The 17,556-nt window shown below is 41.6% G+C and overlaps 1 protein-coding gene across 1 annotated transcript in view; it reads right to left on the bottom strand.

Annotated features, from left to right (window-relative positions):
* Positions 1–17,556, bottom strand: part of AK5 (adenylate kinase 5) — a 177,903-nt gene that overhangs the window by 150,566 nt on the left and 9,781 nt on the right. The window contains exon 6 of the mRNA XM_019528327.1: positions 511–702. Coding sequence (XP_019383872.1) covers positions 511–702 — 192 coding nt within the window. The remainder of the gene's footprint in view (positions 1–510; positions 703–17,556) is intronic.

Here is a 17,556-nt window from a genome sequence, read left to right as displayed (position 1 = left end):
CATGTTAACCAGATGGAACTGACAATCTTAACTTTCATTCTTCATATACCCACCCCCAAAATTTGGAAATGTCACATCTGACTAACATTGACATCACACTCATAGAGCTGAACAGCTGAGACAATTGTTTCAGTTCTTGCAGGCACTGTTTTGATATGCTTTTTCTTTTGATTTGCATTTTTCTTTAAAAAAGCATACAAAAAACAAAAAAACCTTTAGATTTCCTTATGATTTTTTTAGGATACAAAGCATGTAAATAGTTGTGTTATATGAACTTGTGCATAAAAAATACAAAGTACACTGTGTTCTGTACATCTCCATTACATGACTACAAAGTCAAAGTTTGCACTCAGTTCTTGCAATGTAGTTCCTCAGCTTCAATAATAAGGGCAGAATGTGACTCACAGACTATGTTAAAGCAAAGAGAATGGAAAGTACAAGGTTTAGAACCTGAATGCAGCTACATACACAGGTTAATCAGGCAGACAAATTGATATCAAAAGGACTTACTGTGATGATTAGCCCTTTTTCCTGGAAATATTTGACCAATGGGACAGCGTTCTGTTTGAAATTCGTTAATCGCCTCTGGGTGGCTTTGAGGTTATCATCAGGTCTCCCCTGCTGTTCAGCACGTTTCAATAACCTTTCTTTCAGCCGCTGGTTGGAACAGGCCAAAAACACCACAAGATCTGGGGTGCAAATCTGTGGGTTATTCAAAAAGACTATGATTTAATTAACTGTCTAGCATAACCTTAAACAATAATACCCTTTTCACATTAGTCTCACATATATTTGCACTTGCAAATAACACTTCTCAGTTGATCCTAGAAGCTAATCTAGACATATATGACTAAAAGTTGGTAGTACGCTAAGTGAAATTTAGATCTTAAAAAGAACAGTGTGCATTAATGTCTCATATTTGGCAGGAAACACCTCATACAGTTTTAATATACTTAGTAATTTACATATTACAGTGACATTTAAATTCCCACCAGCCACCATGGAGTTCACCAAAGCCATGTCTAAATGATAAACCTGCCATGCCAGGAAGTGGCAGCCTCAAGCACTTTGTGATGCTTTGGGGAGGCTACCTCCTAAACCTTAAAGTAATGTAGCTACCTTTTTGTGTGACAGCCTAATTAACATTGTTAAGTGACATGGCCAATTTACCCACTCCCATCCTAATTATCACACCATGTCTTGTAGACACGCTTCCAGTCAGGGAGCAGTCTACCTAGATCAGTATAACATGCTTGAAGCCAGCAGTCAGAGGTACAATTACTGTGTAGACATGACCAATAGCACAGGACTAGGAGAAAGGATACTTAGTTTCTATTACCAGAGACAGTATAGATTTCCCCCTTTATTTCTATGTTTCAGGTTCCTTATCAGAAAATGATGATGATATAAGCCATCTGTTATTCCTGATGCAGAAATTTCTTTTCTGCCCATCCTTCTCTTGTCTGTACACATTTCCACCTCTACAGCATTGCCTACACATTTCCCAACCTTGACTTGACCACTTCAATAAGGCATTCCTTAAATCTCTGTGCACTAAAGTTCAAAGAATAGAGAACTGCATATCCAAAAAAATTCAGCAGCAGTTTCAAGGTGAGACCATGTTAAATACTTTTTCTCAAATTGTATCCATGTTTCACATCAAATAATTCTTATGGTTTTCAAAGCTCTTCATGGACTTTTGATTACTCCTGTTACTAATTATTTAGAGATTTTTTCCTCAATGCTAGGCATACATATTAAATTTACTGTACAGAGATGGCAACAAGTATTTCTGAAAATCTTATTAGATGTTCATGTTGAGTCACTACTCTGCAGTGCCCATTTTTCAGACCGCTTATCACTGTCTGGAATAGGAGTAACAAAGCCCATCATGCTACCCAAGCCTGCTAGCTAAGCTCTACTTTCTCATGTTTTATTGGAACCTGGCCTCAATTCAAGCCTTTCTCAATCATTCTGTTCTGCCTGTCCTGAATTTTCCCATATTTACAGTAAATTAAGCAAGTTACTTCTCTTTCAATCTTGCCTAAAATATTTTTTCTCTTTAGCTTATCATTGCTTTCCCAGGTGTGTTGAGTCTCATCTTAAATGTTTGTAGATAAATCAAATGTTGTACAGCGCATATTTACCTAACTACAGATCAAAAGGTGGTGTTTCCATTCTACACATATCTAGATTTATTTCTGATGTCCCTCTACAATATCAAAAAGTCCCTAATAATTTTTCCCTACATTATGCATGTAAAAATATTATAGCATAATGGTTAATGTAAAAACCATCAAGATACCTGCAAGGTAAATTACTTATGTATACATTGGCTTTGTAAGGTAAGAATAATTTGCAGACTGGAAGTAATAAGTTTATTAGTGACAGTCTTAAGCAACCAACTGTAATATTAATAGACTATATATGATAGCACCTTCTGCCACCAGATTTCACACTGCTTTAAAACAACATTGAATTACACTGACAAACACCCCCACATAAGCTTTAAGTAGGGAAATCTTGTTACTGTTTTATAGGTGTATGAAGCAGAGAGGTCAAGAATCACATTTTGAAACATGTCCAATATCAATTACCTCTGGTCAGTTTTTTCAGTTGGGTGAAAGAGAATTCAAAAAAATCTATACGCCCAGCACCGAAAAAAATCAAAATAGAGGCATCATTTTAAAATGTAGTCTTTAGTCATCATCAGACCTTTGGTCATTAAGTCATAAGTCAATGTCAAAGCTGAAATGACGTATAATGGAAAATTTAGGCAAAATAGGAACATTTTAGTAATATAAAAGACCTTTAGATTGTGGAAAAAACTGGCAAGGGAGATTGAGGCATTGTTATTGGTAGAAAGGATCAGAGTTCAGTTAAAATTATTCTTTGATACAAAGTTCTCTCTTGTGCATTGATAGCTATTAGCAATATTAATTTTTGTAATTTTGAACAGGGAATTTTTTGGTCTATAGATCAGTTTCTGTTATAACGTGAAACTTTTTTACATGGATGTCACAGAGAGGAAACTGCATATTCTCTTCCTCCTGCCCAAAGACTGGTACTTTAACCCCAACAACATATAATAAAATATCATCTTTCTCCAGACTTTTAAAAATTGTATAGTTAACCACGTTATTGTGTCCTTTTCACTTGCCCTGTAATCATGAGGCAAATTAACAGGGACAGCTGTATTCAGCTGCCACACACGGTCTGAAAGAATATAATTACTCCTGTTATAGAAAAGAAAAGTCACTTTTTATGTTAGACTTCCATGCCACAAACACGAGTGAAAGTAGGTCAGGTAATTTAAGATTATTATTTAGTAAGCATATAATGAAGAACCTTCACATTGTGGAGTTTTAATGCACACAGGGGCTAAGTTCAGACATATGGGGGCATGGGAGAGGCTAAACTGAGTCAAGATGACTTCCCGATATCAGGTAAGTCAGGGTGGGAGATGGGCAAGCTGGGGGGTTGGGGGAACGCAACCCATGGGTGGGGTAGGGAGGCAGGCACAACTCACAGGCCAGGTGGGGGGGGCAGGTGTGACCCATGGGTGGGGTAGAGAAGGCAGGTGAAACCTGCAGGTGTCATGGGTGGGGCAAGAACAACCTGTGGGTTGGGGAGTCAGGTGTGACTCATGAGGCATAGGGGGGACAGGTGTGACCCATGGATGGGGTGGTGGGTCAGGTGCAACCCTTGGGGGAGGGGGCAGGTGCGACCCATGAGGGGTGGGGGAGCAGGCATGACCCAGAGGTGGGGTGGGAAGGTGTGACCCATGGGTGGGGTGGGGTGAGGTCCCCCCAGCGATCTTACACTCTCATCTCTCCTACCCCTCCCCACACTGGGACTTACTTGCTTGGCTACGGCAGTGGTGAATGCTGATAAAAGCAGCTGTAGCTGGAGCGGCTTGTGGGGTGGGGGGTTAGAGTACCAGCTGGGGGGAAGCAAGGGGTTGGGGGTGGCAAAAAATAGACCAGTTAAGGGAAAGGAGGGAGTGATAAGAGCAGACCCGGGGCTGGGGCCACTGGCTGGGTTTTCCCAGCCCCAGGGCTGTGCAGGGGAAGTGGACAGAAGTTCTATGCAGTGGTTTGACCTAAATCGAATGAGTCTGATAGTGCACAGATCTAGGTTGATCTTAAACTGAGTTCTGCAATTTTTAGACCAGTTTGTGTGCATGGAACTTCTGTTCAGTTACAGTTTAGACTGATTTCCTATCACTGAGACCAGGCCTGTAAGTGTAAGGTTGGCACCAGGACAAGATAGGCTTAAATTGGCTGGCTATTTTGAACCCAATTTAACCTCCTGAATGGCTGTACTTAGCCATAGCAGTTAACAAACCCAGTTTTAAATTTGGGCCTCTCTCATCACTACAGGAAAAATACAATATATTTCAAATCACAGAACACTATGTCAAGATAATGCATGGTGCAGTGCCGTCAAGAGGGTGAACATATGACAGGTAGCCAAAACCCTCAGCATGCTAAGATTGGCTCTGCTACCAACTTGAACTTCTGTGCAGCCTTGCACAAATCACTTAAGGCCTGATTTAAATCCCATTACAAATATCTGGGACCATAAAGGACAGGGACAAGAATGATCTGACATAGGTGCCTACAATTTTATTAAACCTATGCAGCATGTTTCCTATCTGATGTAGCAGCAGTGAAGAGGAACAATAAAGATGCCTCAGAGCTGTCATTCCCCTCTTCTCTCCGTGCTCGCTCATAAGTATCCTAACATATTTTGGGGCTGCCAAGGCCTGCATTTGTTCTAAGACCTGCCCCATGGCTGTGGCCTCTGCATTCCATTGCACGAGTCCAACATCAGCCCTTCGCAAGTGCAAAGACTGGAGTATCCGGCCTTTCTAACACCTCAGGCAGTGTTAAAAAAGGTGTTCCATGAAACTAGTAGCCCCACAAGAAGAAAAGGAGGGAGGATAACATTACATAAAGACAAGGTCTTTGCCTGGGACTATCTTCTGTAAGCAGCCTCCTACAGTTTTATAAGAAACGCTAACTGACCAATGGTAGGAGCCCTTCAGATGGGAGGACTGCCATTGGCTAGAAGCTCAGTCCAGATATATAGTCTTGTCTTCAGTCCTCATCATATAAAATGGTTGTAAGGGGGAAAGTCCCTTGTAGGGCACTGTCAAGTCTCTCGGAGGTTTGTTTTTGCTTAAAATTACAATATGGATCATTAGAATGCATCACAATGGGTGTTGTAAGGATTGATTAAGTTTATTAATATTTGTACAATGCTTTTAGAACTGTAAAGTGCTCTTAAAGTGGTATTTTTATTGTTAATCATTTTTTGACTAATGACAATAATAAAACAACGAGCTTTATGTAGCTTTTATACATCAAAAAACCCACATTTCATCCACCCAAAGAATGTACCAGTAAACCTGGTGGTTTATATTCCAAACACATGAAGCCTATTTTCAAATCAGCTATTGTCTGAAAGGATTTTTTAAAGGGAAAAGTGATTCAAGGGTATATTAAATGTTAACCTGTGCAGTAGGAATACAAAATAGCTTCTTATTTTTTGCGAGGGTTTCATTAAATCTGTCTTTTATCTGCTATGTATAAATCTTCATAGACAGAAGGCAGTTGAAAACATTGCTATATTATTCTGTTTATTAACATTTCTGTTTGGTGTTGGACATGTGAAAGGTGTTGGATACAACCAGATAATATCTTTCCTATCTGCAATTCAAATTTGTATGAAAAAAGTACTAAACACTCCTAATGCTAGTGATTATTGCATTTGCTTTCTTCACAAAATTCTGTTCATATTTACCACATCACCTCAGTCACACTTGCGTCTTCAAGGGCATGCATATCAAAATGGCTCTAAAGCACGGACATGACACTATTGTGAACATAGATATGTCCGAATAATACACTGGTGACGCATATAGATCCTATGCACAAAAATGAATATGGAATATGTCTTCCCAACAGAGGGTTCTCAGAGTGATTGCAATTCAGTTGAAAATCATCCTGCTATTAAGGTAGAAAACTAAGATTTTAAGGTTTTGCCACAGTAAGCCTTTCACAAGAAGAAAGGATCAATTATCTCTTCACTCGTGTTTTCTCCCTAATGCCCTTCTTTTGGGACCTAGGGATGGCTGCCTCCAGGTCCAGGAATCTGTGCACACTGGAGGTTGGAGATGCAGTCAGGAGGCCATCATCTTAGCTTTACACCTACTACCAAATTTTACAGTGTGATCTCAGGGCCAGGTGAGAGGTGACATGGCCATCCATCCCCACAGAGTGGATGGAGCTCAGCAGGGGGGAATCCGGCTCTCACTGTATAATGGATGACACCTTTAAATGAGAAAAACTATATGATGTCAACTCTTGGGGTGGGGGGTACAGAAGAGTGCAGGAAGCTTCCAGTCTCCTCACCCTCTAAAATAAAATTTCCTGGCAAATAAATCCCACTCTCTTTTGGGTCCTCTTTTAAGAGGATGCTCTCTTCTCTCGGGGGTATTTCCCACATCTCCTCAGATTAGCACATACGTAATGGTTCCTGGCTAGAAAATTAGATGATTAAAATCTCTATCTTCTTTCCCTCGTTAGACAAAGATTGGAAAATGCTTGTTTCTCCATTCCTGTTACATGCTACTGGTTACTCATGAAAGTACTTAATTGACAGCTCATGAACACTCATTTGTAGTTTAACATTGCATTTATATTAATTCAACTTTTAAAGGTCACTGTAAAGCTACTGTGTTCCTATCTGCTGTTCTCCATGATTAAAATTGATCTGTTGGTTTGTTCGGCCATTTGTATAGAAAACATGCTCATATTCAAAAAGTGGAAAAAATAGACAACTACAGGACACTATGATCTATGTGAGGTTTTAGATGAGATGGAGAAGAAAAATAAATCAAGGATATGGAGATAAACAGAAAATGGGATACCTAGGGAATGCTGTTAGATTAATATCCTTCTATGACAGAATAACTCACTTTAAATAATGGCAACACAGTGGGCTTAATCCATCTAGATTTAAGTAAAATATCTGATACTGTGCTGAGAGGAAATTATTAGTTACAATGGAGTAGATGGGGCTTATCACTGTAACTGTAAGGTGGATAAGGGCTGCGTCTGCACAAGATGATGACTGTGAAGTAGCTCATTACTACTGCGCAGTAGCATCGTGTGTCATGAAGTGTGACATAATGCTACTGTGCAATAGTAATGAGTTACTGCGCAGTCTTCTTCACCAAAAAGCCATTCAGGGACGCTACTGTGCAGTAACTTGCATACGCAAGCACGAAATGACTGTGCAGTAAGAATTGCGCAGTCAGTGTCTTGTGTAGACGTGGCCAAGGAGTAGCTAAAAGAAAGACTACAACGGTTATCAGAAAAGGGAGTAATCAGACTGGAAAAAGGTTGCCAGTGACGTTCCTCAGGGATCAGTCTTGGAACCCTCCTTTTAATATTTTTGTTAATGACCTCAGTGCAGGTGCTAGATATTAGGACTGTGCAAAGCTTCAGGTGGTGATCCGATTTGGAGGAGACTCAGCCCAATTTGGTGGCCGAATCTCCAAATCCGAATTGAATCAAGGGACCAATTTAAAAGGCCTGAATCAATTCAAAGATCTCCAAAAAGTTTCGGAGAGCTTTGATGATTCGCACAGTCCCCGGTAGCTGCAGCAGGGAGCTGCAGCCAACTTCCTGCTGGTAAGTACACCCCCACCCACTTCCCCAGCCCCACCATGGCTGCCCCTGCCTGCCCCAGCTTGGTACTTTAAAAAAAAGCCCTGACTCACCAGGTGCTGCCGGGCAATGGGGGCAATCCCCACTGCCCCCTACTGCCAACTCTGGCCTTTTAAGAAAAAAAAACAAGAAAAGCCCCAGGACTCTCTGCTCCTGCAGTGGCCTTGGGGCTTCGGGGGCCTGCGCAGAGCCCCCCATGTGGCACAAGGCAGTGGGGGGCAGCAGGAATTGCCCCCCTCCAGCAGGAATGGTGAATCGGGGGGGTTCATTTTTTTTTTTTCTTAAAGGGCACCCGTGGGGGGGTTGCAGGAGTGGGGTGGGGGAGTGGGAGACAGCAGGGATTGCCCCCTGCCCAGCAGAACCCAGTAAGTTGGGGCTGTTTTTTTAAGAAGCGCCAGGAGCTGGGGCAGGCAGGGCAGCCTTTGCCTGTGTTGGGAGAGTGGGCAGGGGATGGGTCTGGGCCGAATCATACATTCATAGAGGTGGGGTCAGAGGGGACCTGGGCAGATCATCTAGTCTGACCCCCTGCCCTGAGTAGGAATGAATACAGGGCTCTTATGACCCCTACTAAGTTTAAGCTCAAATGACCCCAGCTAGGTAGTTATCAAGGCTCCTTTTAAAGACCCCTAAGATAGGAGCCAACACCACTTCCCCTGGAAGCTGGTTCCAGATCCTGGCCACCCTGACTGTGAAATAGCGCCTCCTAATGTCTAGCCTGAACCTACTCAGTCAGCTAGTGGCCATTGTTCCTTGTTACTCCGGGAGGTGCTCAGGGGAACAGGGTTTCACCCAATCCCCTCTGGTCCCCCCTGGTAAGTTTATAGATGGCCACTAGATCCCCCCTCAGCCTTCTCTTGTGGAGGCTGAATAGGTTCAGGTCACGTAGCCTCTCCTCGTAGGGCCTGCCCTGTTGCCCCCTGATCATGCGAGTGGCCCTCCTCTGGACCCTCTCGATGCTGGCCACATCCCTCCTGAAGTGTGGCACCCAGAACTGGACGTAGTACTCCAACTGTGGCCTGACCAGTTTTGCATAGAGGAGGAGGATCACCTCCTTGGACCTGCTTGTGATGCATCTGTGGATGCATGACAAGGTGCGGTTAGCCTTGCTGACTGCGTTCTCCAATTGGCGGCCCACATTCATTCTGGAATCAATAATGACTCCAAGATCTCTTTCTGCCACTGTGCTTTCAAGAAGAGAGTTCCCCAGCCTATAGGTATGCTTCTGGTTCTTCCTGCCCAAGTGTAGTATTCTGCACTTGTCAGTATTGAATCCCATCCTATTCACATTTGCCCACCCCTGTAACCTGTCCAGGTCCAGTTGTATCCTGTCCCTCCCTTCTAGTGTGCCCACCTCGCCCCAAATCTTGGTGTCATCAATGAATTTGAGCAAGGTGCTTTTCACCCCCTCGTCCAAGTCGCTGATAAATAAATTGAACAGTGCTGGCCCGAGGACCAAGCCCTGGGGGACTCCACTGCCCACCTCCCTCCAGGTCGAATATGACCCATCCATCACCACACTCTGGGTGTGGCCCCCTAGCCAATTTGCAACCCATCTGATTGTGTAGGCATCAATGCCACAGTCAGCTAGCTTTTTAATGAGAGTGGGGTAGGAGACAGTGTCAAAGGCCTTCCTGAAGTCCAGAAAGACTATGTCCACCATGACACCTGCATCCAATGATTTTATGACCTGATTATAGAAGGCTATCAGGTTGGTTTGGCAGGACCTGCCCTTAATGAACCCATGCTGGTGCCCTTGAGCAACCTCCCCGCTGCTGGTCCCTCCCAGATGTGCTCCTGGCTGATTTTTTCAAAGAGCTTCCCCAGGACTGAAGTAAGACTAACAGGCCTATAGTTGCCTGGGTTCTCCCTCCTCCCTTTTTTGAAGATGGGGACCACATTGACCTTCTTCTAGTCTTGTGGCACCTGGCCAGAGCACCACGAGTGCTTGTAAAGCTGTGCCAGGGGCTCCGCGATGACCCCTGCCAATTCCCTCAGCATCCTGGGGTAGAGAGAATCTTGACCTGCTGATTTGAACACATCCATCCTTTCTAGAAGTTCCCTAACTTGGTCCTTCCTGACCCTAGGCCTGGCGGAGTCACTCCTGAGTCTGTCCTGTTTCCCGGTGGGGGAGAAGTTCCAGTCCCTGCTCAGAAAAATGGAGGCAGATTCAGCTGAATCAAATCAAGACAGTGATTTGAATCACCAAATCAAATCACTGCCCCCCAAATCAGCCAAATTCTAATCCAAAGCAAATATTAGCCACTTCACACAGGCCTACTAGATATGTACTGATACTGAAGCTGAGAGTTGAGATTTACTGCCAGTTTCAAGAAGGACCGGATTATCTTTGTAGTGGAATAATGAAATGGGATACATTTAATACTACAAAGTGCATGCATAGAGTCAACTCATTACTAGATTTAAGATCAAGAAGGAATTTTCCCCCAGTTCAAATGAAGACTACTGAGGATTTTTTACTCTCCTCGTCTCTAGCATGGAGGTCATCCACCTCCTAGGATGTTTGATTAATTCACTGCCATTGCAGTGGCCAAGACATTGGCTTTCTTGCAATCTTCTTGTAGCATTGCAGGTTTGTTTTTGTTTTAAATTGGATGCTTTTTGTGACTATAACATGAGAGAAGGGCCAGAGTGGATATTTTTGCATTCCAAATACTTTTGGACAATTGTTTGTTACATGGTTGCCTGTTATTTCAGAAGGTTTGTATCAGTCTCAATGAACTGAGTGGAAGCTTCTGAACTCTATGGCTCTGAAGCACTGAGTCAGGTGTCAGTAACAAGAGCATAACACCACCACTTGCTCAGCTGCTAACTGTCCCTTCATGTACCAGAGCAGCATCCCAGTTGCATGCAGCAGTTCTCCCATTCACTCACCTTCACTTCTCTCCCATCCTATCTAGCACTCCTGGCCAGCTAACACCTCAAGGAGGAGTAAATCTCCTTCCCTCAGCAAGGAGAGCAAGGGTTTCTCAAGAAGTAGAGAGTAACAGTTCCTGAGCATGCAGCTCAGCTTTTCTCTTGTGCCCTGATATCAGTCTGCTCATACCTCTTGTACATGATCCATGTACCCATGATCTATGTACCCACAAGTCCACCTGTTTGGGGAAGAGTGGCAAGGGAGAAAGGACAGAACTGATAAGGTGACATAAAAGGTCAACTTAGTGCTTATATAGTGTTGAGAAGTTTTAGGAGTAAGACAAGTAGCGGGGTAAGAGGAGGAAGATACGTTGATTTTTTTTTTGCATGAAAAAGAATAGATTTAATTTTCTGGGCAGTGGATTTATTATAAGACTGACTGAGGAACTAGGGGAAAGTGATTTATTTTGGAGAGAGAGAGAGCTCATAACACTACTGGATGAGAGGTGTACAGAGGTAGATGTGTTGGAGCAAATCAGATTTCACCGGGGAGCAGGTGCTTTCATCTTAGAAAAAGTAACAGCATGACTAAATGCAGGAGGACATTTTTGTCAAGTTTTTAGAGAAAAAAAAATATTGGCCTGGCTTTTCCTTATAGGCACAGAAGTGAAATTTACTCATCAGCTGAGGGTCATAGGAGATCTATAAGGAATGCCTGTACCGCTTCCATAGTGATGCTGAGATAGTGCAGAAAAACAAGTTGTGCCTAGAAAAGGAAGGGGCTGGAGGTCAGACTGACAAACATTTCACAGCCCACAAATATCCACGTGAGGTTTGCAGCAACTATTTCAACCCAGAAGTCAGAGACATGGAAAGGTTGTATTGTTGCCTTGAGCCTAGGAGATTCTGAAAGGAGATTTCAGTTCCTCGATGATCCTACTATATTCTCTGTATGAAACCTGTTTTACTCCAGCACTGTGGACACTACCCTGGGAATTGTATTTGGAAATTAATAGGATAACCTCATTAATAACTTAAATGATTCAGTGATTCTCTGTTCAGTGTGTGTGCGTGACAGAGAGGAATATCCAATTAAGAAACAAGCAAGAGGGACGACTACTCTGAATGTCACTTAATTGGGGTGTGCTGAATGGTGTCTCCCCTGTGGCAGGGTATGGTCTTCCCCCACCCAGGTATGAGGCTGCCTCCAGACTTTGCCCCACCTTTACAAAATGCTGCTGCTTCCACTCCTTCCTGTTTTCAAATCGCATGTAGAAATGATGTCATCACATGTTTCTTGAGGCATCTTTAACAGAATATTAGGTATATTCAAAATTCAAAGTAATCTTGACAAAGTAATCCTATCTTTATTTTATCAGGGAATTAAAGTATATTTTATTCATTAATATATATTTATAAATTACAGAATCTACTCTAGCTTTCATTTCATTATCGATGCATCTCCCTCTGAATAAATGTTACTCAAATTTTAGATTGATTTGATCCTGCTGAGGTTAACAGTTTTCATACTGGAAAAGAAATTCTCCTGAACTCAGAAGGGAACAGTTTATAAAAAACAATGAAAATGAAAAAACCAGTAACTGAAATTAAAGGAGAAGAGAAAATCTCCTGCTACCTCAGAGACTAGATAGGAAGGTCAATGCATATTCTTCACAAGCCATTTGAGTTCAATTCACCAGTCAAAATCATAGAATTATGATATCACTCAAGATGAAGATGCTTAGAATGCATGAGCACACTGGTATGGTAGGTGAGTTGCTAGATTTCAGACTGACGGGTTAATACTATGTAAACTGCTTTCTCCTTTCCATTTTCCAAAATGTGCTTAGAATTTAAAAGCCTTTCCAGCTTTTGCCAACCTGCAGAAAAGTAGAATACCTTAAAAAGCTCTGTGTTTGGGTAGTAGTGTGTACAGTTTAGCTTAAAAAAAGAAATGAAAAGCATAATTAAATCATCAGCGTTGCTAACCTTAAATATTGAAAAATGATGTAAGGTTCTAAAACTAATCAAAAGACAGTCAACAAAATTGAGAGATTATTTTTATTTCCTTTTGCATATTTGTATTTTAATATTCATGCTTTCAATCTTTTATTTTAGAAATAATTTTCTTTTAAATTATCATTCTCATAATTATGTGATTCTAGGAATTAGGTTTTTAATAAAATATCCAGTATCACAAGAACTTGTGGTACTGATTCAGAATCAAGAAATGAGAGAATCAAGGCCTTACAGTAAGAAAAATTTTGATGTGATGTATTTAATTATTAGGAAGTGGAGTTAAACAAAAGAAATAAAGGCTTATTTGGACGTAGCAAAGGAGTGCTAATGAAAACTGGGAGATTCCCCAATGTTCAGGGGTCTGAAACCCTCCCAGTTTAAATTGGTAATCAATTTATTTAAATGAGTCTCTCAATAGATCTTTTCCCAGAGTAGACCACAGAAGACCCAGCTGCTTTTTATCACAGTTATGTCATTTGTGATCAAATTCTCACAGATAACCTGCAGTGAATCCAGTTATCAGGAGATCCTGGTATGTGGCATAGCACTGTTCTTTGCTTTGTTAGTTGTGGAACCACCACTATCGGGTCCATGTGAATAACCCAGTCAGTGAGAGGAAACCCCAGCACAACGGCCTACCCCAGGGCTCTGCACTAGCACTCTTTTTTCCAATGCTCTTTTTAACTTGTACAATCAGTGTTCTGCCTAACAGTCCATCCTGTAATGACATCTGCTTGGATGCTGAGACTTGATTTTTTTCTGACCCTAAGGAAGTCTTAAATTGTGATCTGGCAATTATACCCAACTACTGTCATACTAACTGGCACTTGCACCTGAATGCTTTGAAATCAGTTTCATGGGTTTTCCACTTCAGTGACACTTCTGCAACTTGGGAACTCAATGCCTCCCTTGGTGGATACACCTTGAAACACAGTCTATACCTGGTCTACTTCAGCATGATTCTTCATAGATCTCTGGCTTACTGTGGCCATTTGATAAAATTGGCTGTCAAAATTAAGACCAGATACCATTCAGCTTTGCAAGCTTGCACAGCTACCTGCAGATATAATACTTACCCTCTTTACAACTCTCCCTGCACTCTCTGATACTTGATAGCAAAGTATTGTGTTCCAATCTGGATCCTGGAGCCACACACTTGGTTAGTCAATTTACAGCTCTGTCAGACCATGTGCGTCCTGTGGTTCATACCTCAGCCCTGACTGCCTTTAGCAAGTAACCACACTCATCATGAAGCCAAAATAACAGCAAAGGTCAAAAGCTCACCTGACCTCATCTGAGCTTACCTGCAGCTCTTTAACCCTCCTCCAGTTTGCCTCAAATCCCAACATTACCTACAGTCAGCTCAGCCATATCATGTTTTCTATGTGGCATCTTGTTGGCCAAAAAACAGTCACTGTTAGCAGTGACCAGCCATTTTCTTGTCAAAAACCTTACCACTTGATGGTCACCTCTGGATAACTTGCACACTGATAAAGGCCATGGCCACTGTCAACTGATCCAGATGTGGTTTACAGTTCAAAGTGTTCCAAAAATGTGGACAGATGCAGACTATAACTCATATCATAGAGCAGCGGTTCTCAACCTTTTGCACCTTATGTCCCAGTTATGTAAGGTCAAAAAATCCTGGTCCCACCAGTCCCCCAGCAGCTGATCGAAGTATGCAAAAGTGAAATCAGAAGTCCCGCTGTGGCACTTCCAGTTTTGCCACCATGACACAAAGCCCACCTAGAGGACCTTCGTATCCCACCAGTGGGATGCATCCCACTGGTTGAGAAACCTGGCATCTAAGCAGCTGATATTCTGACGACAAGAACGCTGAGCCTTGGCTTAGCCAGATACATATATGCTAATAACAACATTAATGGAAGAATGAAAGTGGCAAATAACAGCAGGATTAAATCCTTAAAAGCAAAGTGGCCTGAGCTGTTACTTAGTACTAAGCTCTTTTGAAAATCTCCTCACTGAGGGCCTTCAGGAAGCCTTCCTGCGGCTCAGAGTAGCCTAGTGAAGAAACCTTGTTATTGCCAAAATTAGATAAACTAGAAGCCAGTTTGTTATTCTGACTAATCTAATATGAGCAGATTTTTGCATAATTATACATCAGTTTCTTGTATACATGTAAATAATATGTGCCTCAATTCAAATTTAAAGGTTATCAGGTCCTGTAGTATGATGGCATGGGGCAATGGCATGAACACTTTTCCTCCCATCTTACTAGTGTGTCTGGTGCTTATTGTTCCCCTAGATTTCTAGATCTGTACTGAGAAAGAAATACTGAGAAACCACTGGTGCTGAAAATGAAACTGCCCATTATTGTAAAAACTCTGATTGGTGAATATATACTATATTTTAAAGCAGTCAGTGTGGTAGAGGTGATATCTTTCATCAGACCAACTATTCCTACTATATTTTGAAATCATTCTGCGTAGCTAAGCTTTGGGAACATCCTGTCTGTGAGAGACATTTGGAAGCAAGCAACGTAATTGGGAAGTAAATGGGAAACATCTCACAAAAATGGCTTTGGAACCCATACAAGTATTCTACTAACTGTAAAGGGATGACTAGTATTTATAACCAATGAGGCAGATGATGATGGTAATAACAAATACATAGTTCTTATTACTTGTAATAGTAGATCTCAAAATGCTTTACATAGAAAGTCAGTTAAAAGAAAAAGGGGTGTGTGAAGTAACTTAATGTGACCTAACTAGTTTTATAACTGGGAATTCTATAAGTTTCCATAGAAGTATATTCCATTGCCTAATAGATCTTCTAGTTAAAAAGTATCTTGTGAGGGAATTTTGATTAAATATGTACAGCTTCAGCTCATTTCTCCTTCTGTCACTTTTGGTTAATGAAAACAATTTTTCTCTTTCTCTTTAAATTATGAATGGCTTCTAGACACTGCCACTAAACAGGTTTTAACATTTATATATTGGGAAAAACGTCAGAATCAAACCTTTAATTGCAGTCCATTATTGCAATAAGTTAAGGCATGTAGGCAACCCGTGGCATGGGTGTCACAGTGTGGCATGTGAAGGCATTTTGCTTGGCATGCATGTCTTAGGGCAGGTGCTAGGGAAGGGGCCGGGACTGTGCTGCCACAACATGGATTGGGTCCTTTGCAGTTCCCCCACCGTCTGCCCCTGACATGCCAACATCTTACAAAGTGAGATTGTGGGTCAGCAACTAAAAACGTTGCCAACTCCTGAAGTAAGCCCTTTATAGCCATAAGACTAGATTCAAATTGATAAACTAGGCCAAACATAGTGATCTACTCATTAGGTGCCTAAATTCATTCAGTGCCTATATTTCGATCTCTAGGCACCTACATTTCCATATATATAGGAAAATCCCATTCTGAGAGGGTCCGTGCCTTACTTCTGCCTTAGCTCCACTGGAATCCAAATATGAGAAAGTGGTGTAGAAACCCTGACAAGTCCCCAGAAGGGCCCAATGCAACTGTATTTAAAAATAGGATATTTGCATCCTACCATACATTTCACAGATATACAGAGTACACAATGGGCCCCTGCATTCCCCAAGCTCTTCTTTGTGTAGATGACAGTACCTCGCTATGGCCATCCTTCACTTCTCCCTCTTTACAGATGTTTTTAGTGATTTTGGTCATAGTGGGTTAAAACCTATTCCACTTATTTGGTGCCTATGTAATATTTAGGCATGTAAATATCTAAGGTGGACAGACCACTTCTTATGATTTAGTCTTCAGGCTAAAATGAGGGCATGTCACAACAGGAATGTTTTTTTCAGGGACTTGAGCAGGGTAGGATGGGATAGCATTAGATATTTAAGTGTAACTTAGATACCCAACAGGTGGAAAGATCTAGCTTATCCTGGACATTTTTACACATGCAAGTGCCACAGCACCAGGTGCTCTGAAAAGGGCCTGGTGCTGAAACACTTGCAGTTGTATAAGCAGCAAAATGCACATCAGCGCTGAGTAAATGGTAGAGGCACACTTTTGAACTAAAATACATGGAGGTGCTTTAGTTCAAAAGCGCACCACTGCCACTTTCTGTGCGCTGACATGCATTTTGTCGCTTATACAACTGCATGAGGTGCAGCGCAGTTCACTTCAGCGTGCATGCGGGGAAGACTTGATTAATCGAGTCTGCTTCGAAGCAGTGTGTCTCCAGCGCATCACAGGACAGAAAAGTAGATGTATAAATGCCCAAGGGAAGTGGACCCACTGTGTGGATGTTAAGTGAGATATAAATGGTTTATAGGCCATAGGCAGTACTGTGTATGGGGTAATTGTTGAAGAAGGAATAATTTCCATAACTTAGTTCCCACCTGCTTCTCTACCCCCATCTCCTGTTATTCTACCCTTGCCAAGGACACAATTGTAGAACCAAAAATTAGCTTTATAAAAGTGTCTACTGAAGAAGAAAACTGAGTCAAAAGATAAGCCCATATTTCTCTTCCTTTTCAGTTTTTACAATAATTAACTCTAACCACGATCTTCTCCTTCCTTACTTATGAGAAAATGTACCTGGCAGCCGTCAACTATTTTTCATAATAACTATTTTGTCAGTTTCCCTTAATTTGCTGAATTCAATTTTCTGAACTCTACACAGAACCATACCTTATAAAAGAGCAATAATAAAATGCCTCATTAGTCTGCTTTCTTTTGTTACTTCTATCTAGGCAATGCCAACTTAGAATTCAGAGTGCAGAAATGATAATTAGTGCTTTAGAGACTGTGGAGCACTCTGAAATATTTTGCTTGAAGGGCACTCTAGAAATTCAACTCTGAATTGTAATCTTTGCTTGTGGCCATAACAGAATACACAGTTACAGTTTACTCTTAAAGCTTTGTTGTTATTATAAGCAAAACTAGCAAGGTTAACAGGCAGCTACTTCTAAAAAAAAAAAAAAAAAA

Source organism: Gavialis gangeticus, unplaced genomic scaffold (assembly GCF_001723915.1).
Source record: "Gavialis gangeticus isolate Ggan-Ray unplaced genomic scaffold, GavGan_comp1, whole genome shotgun sequence".
Taxonomy (NCBI): Eukaryota; Metazoa; Chordata; order Crocodylia; family Gavialidae; genus Gavialis; species Gavialis gangeticus.
The sequence above is the reverse complement of the archived record's forward strand: the minus strand, read 5'-3'. Positions and strand labels throughout refer to the sequence as shown.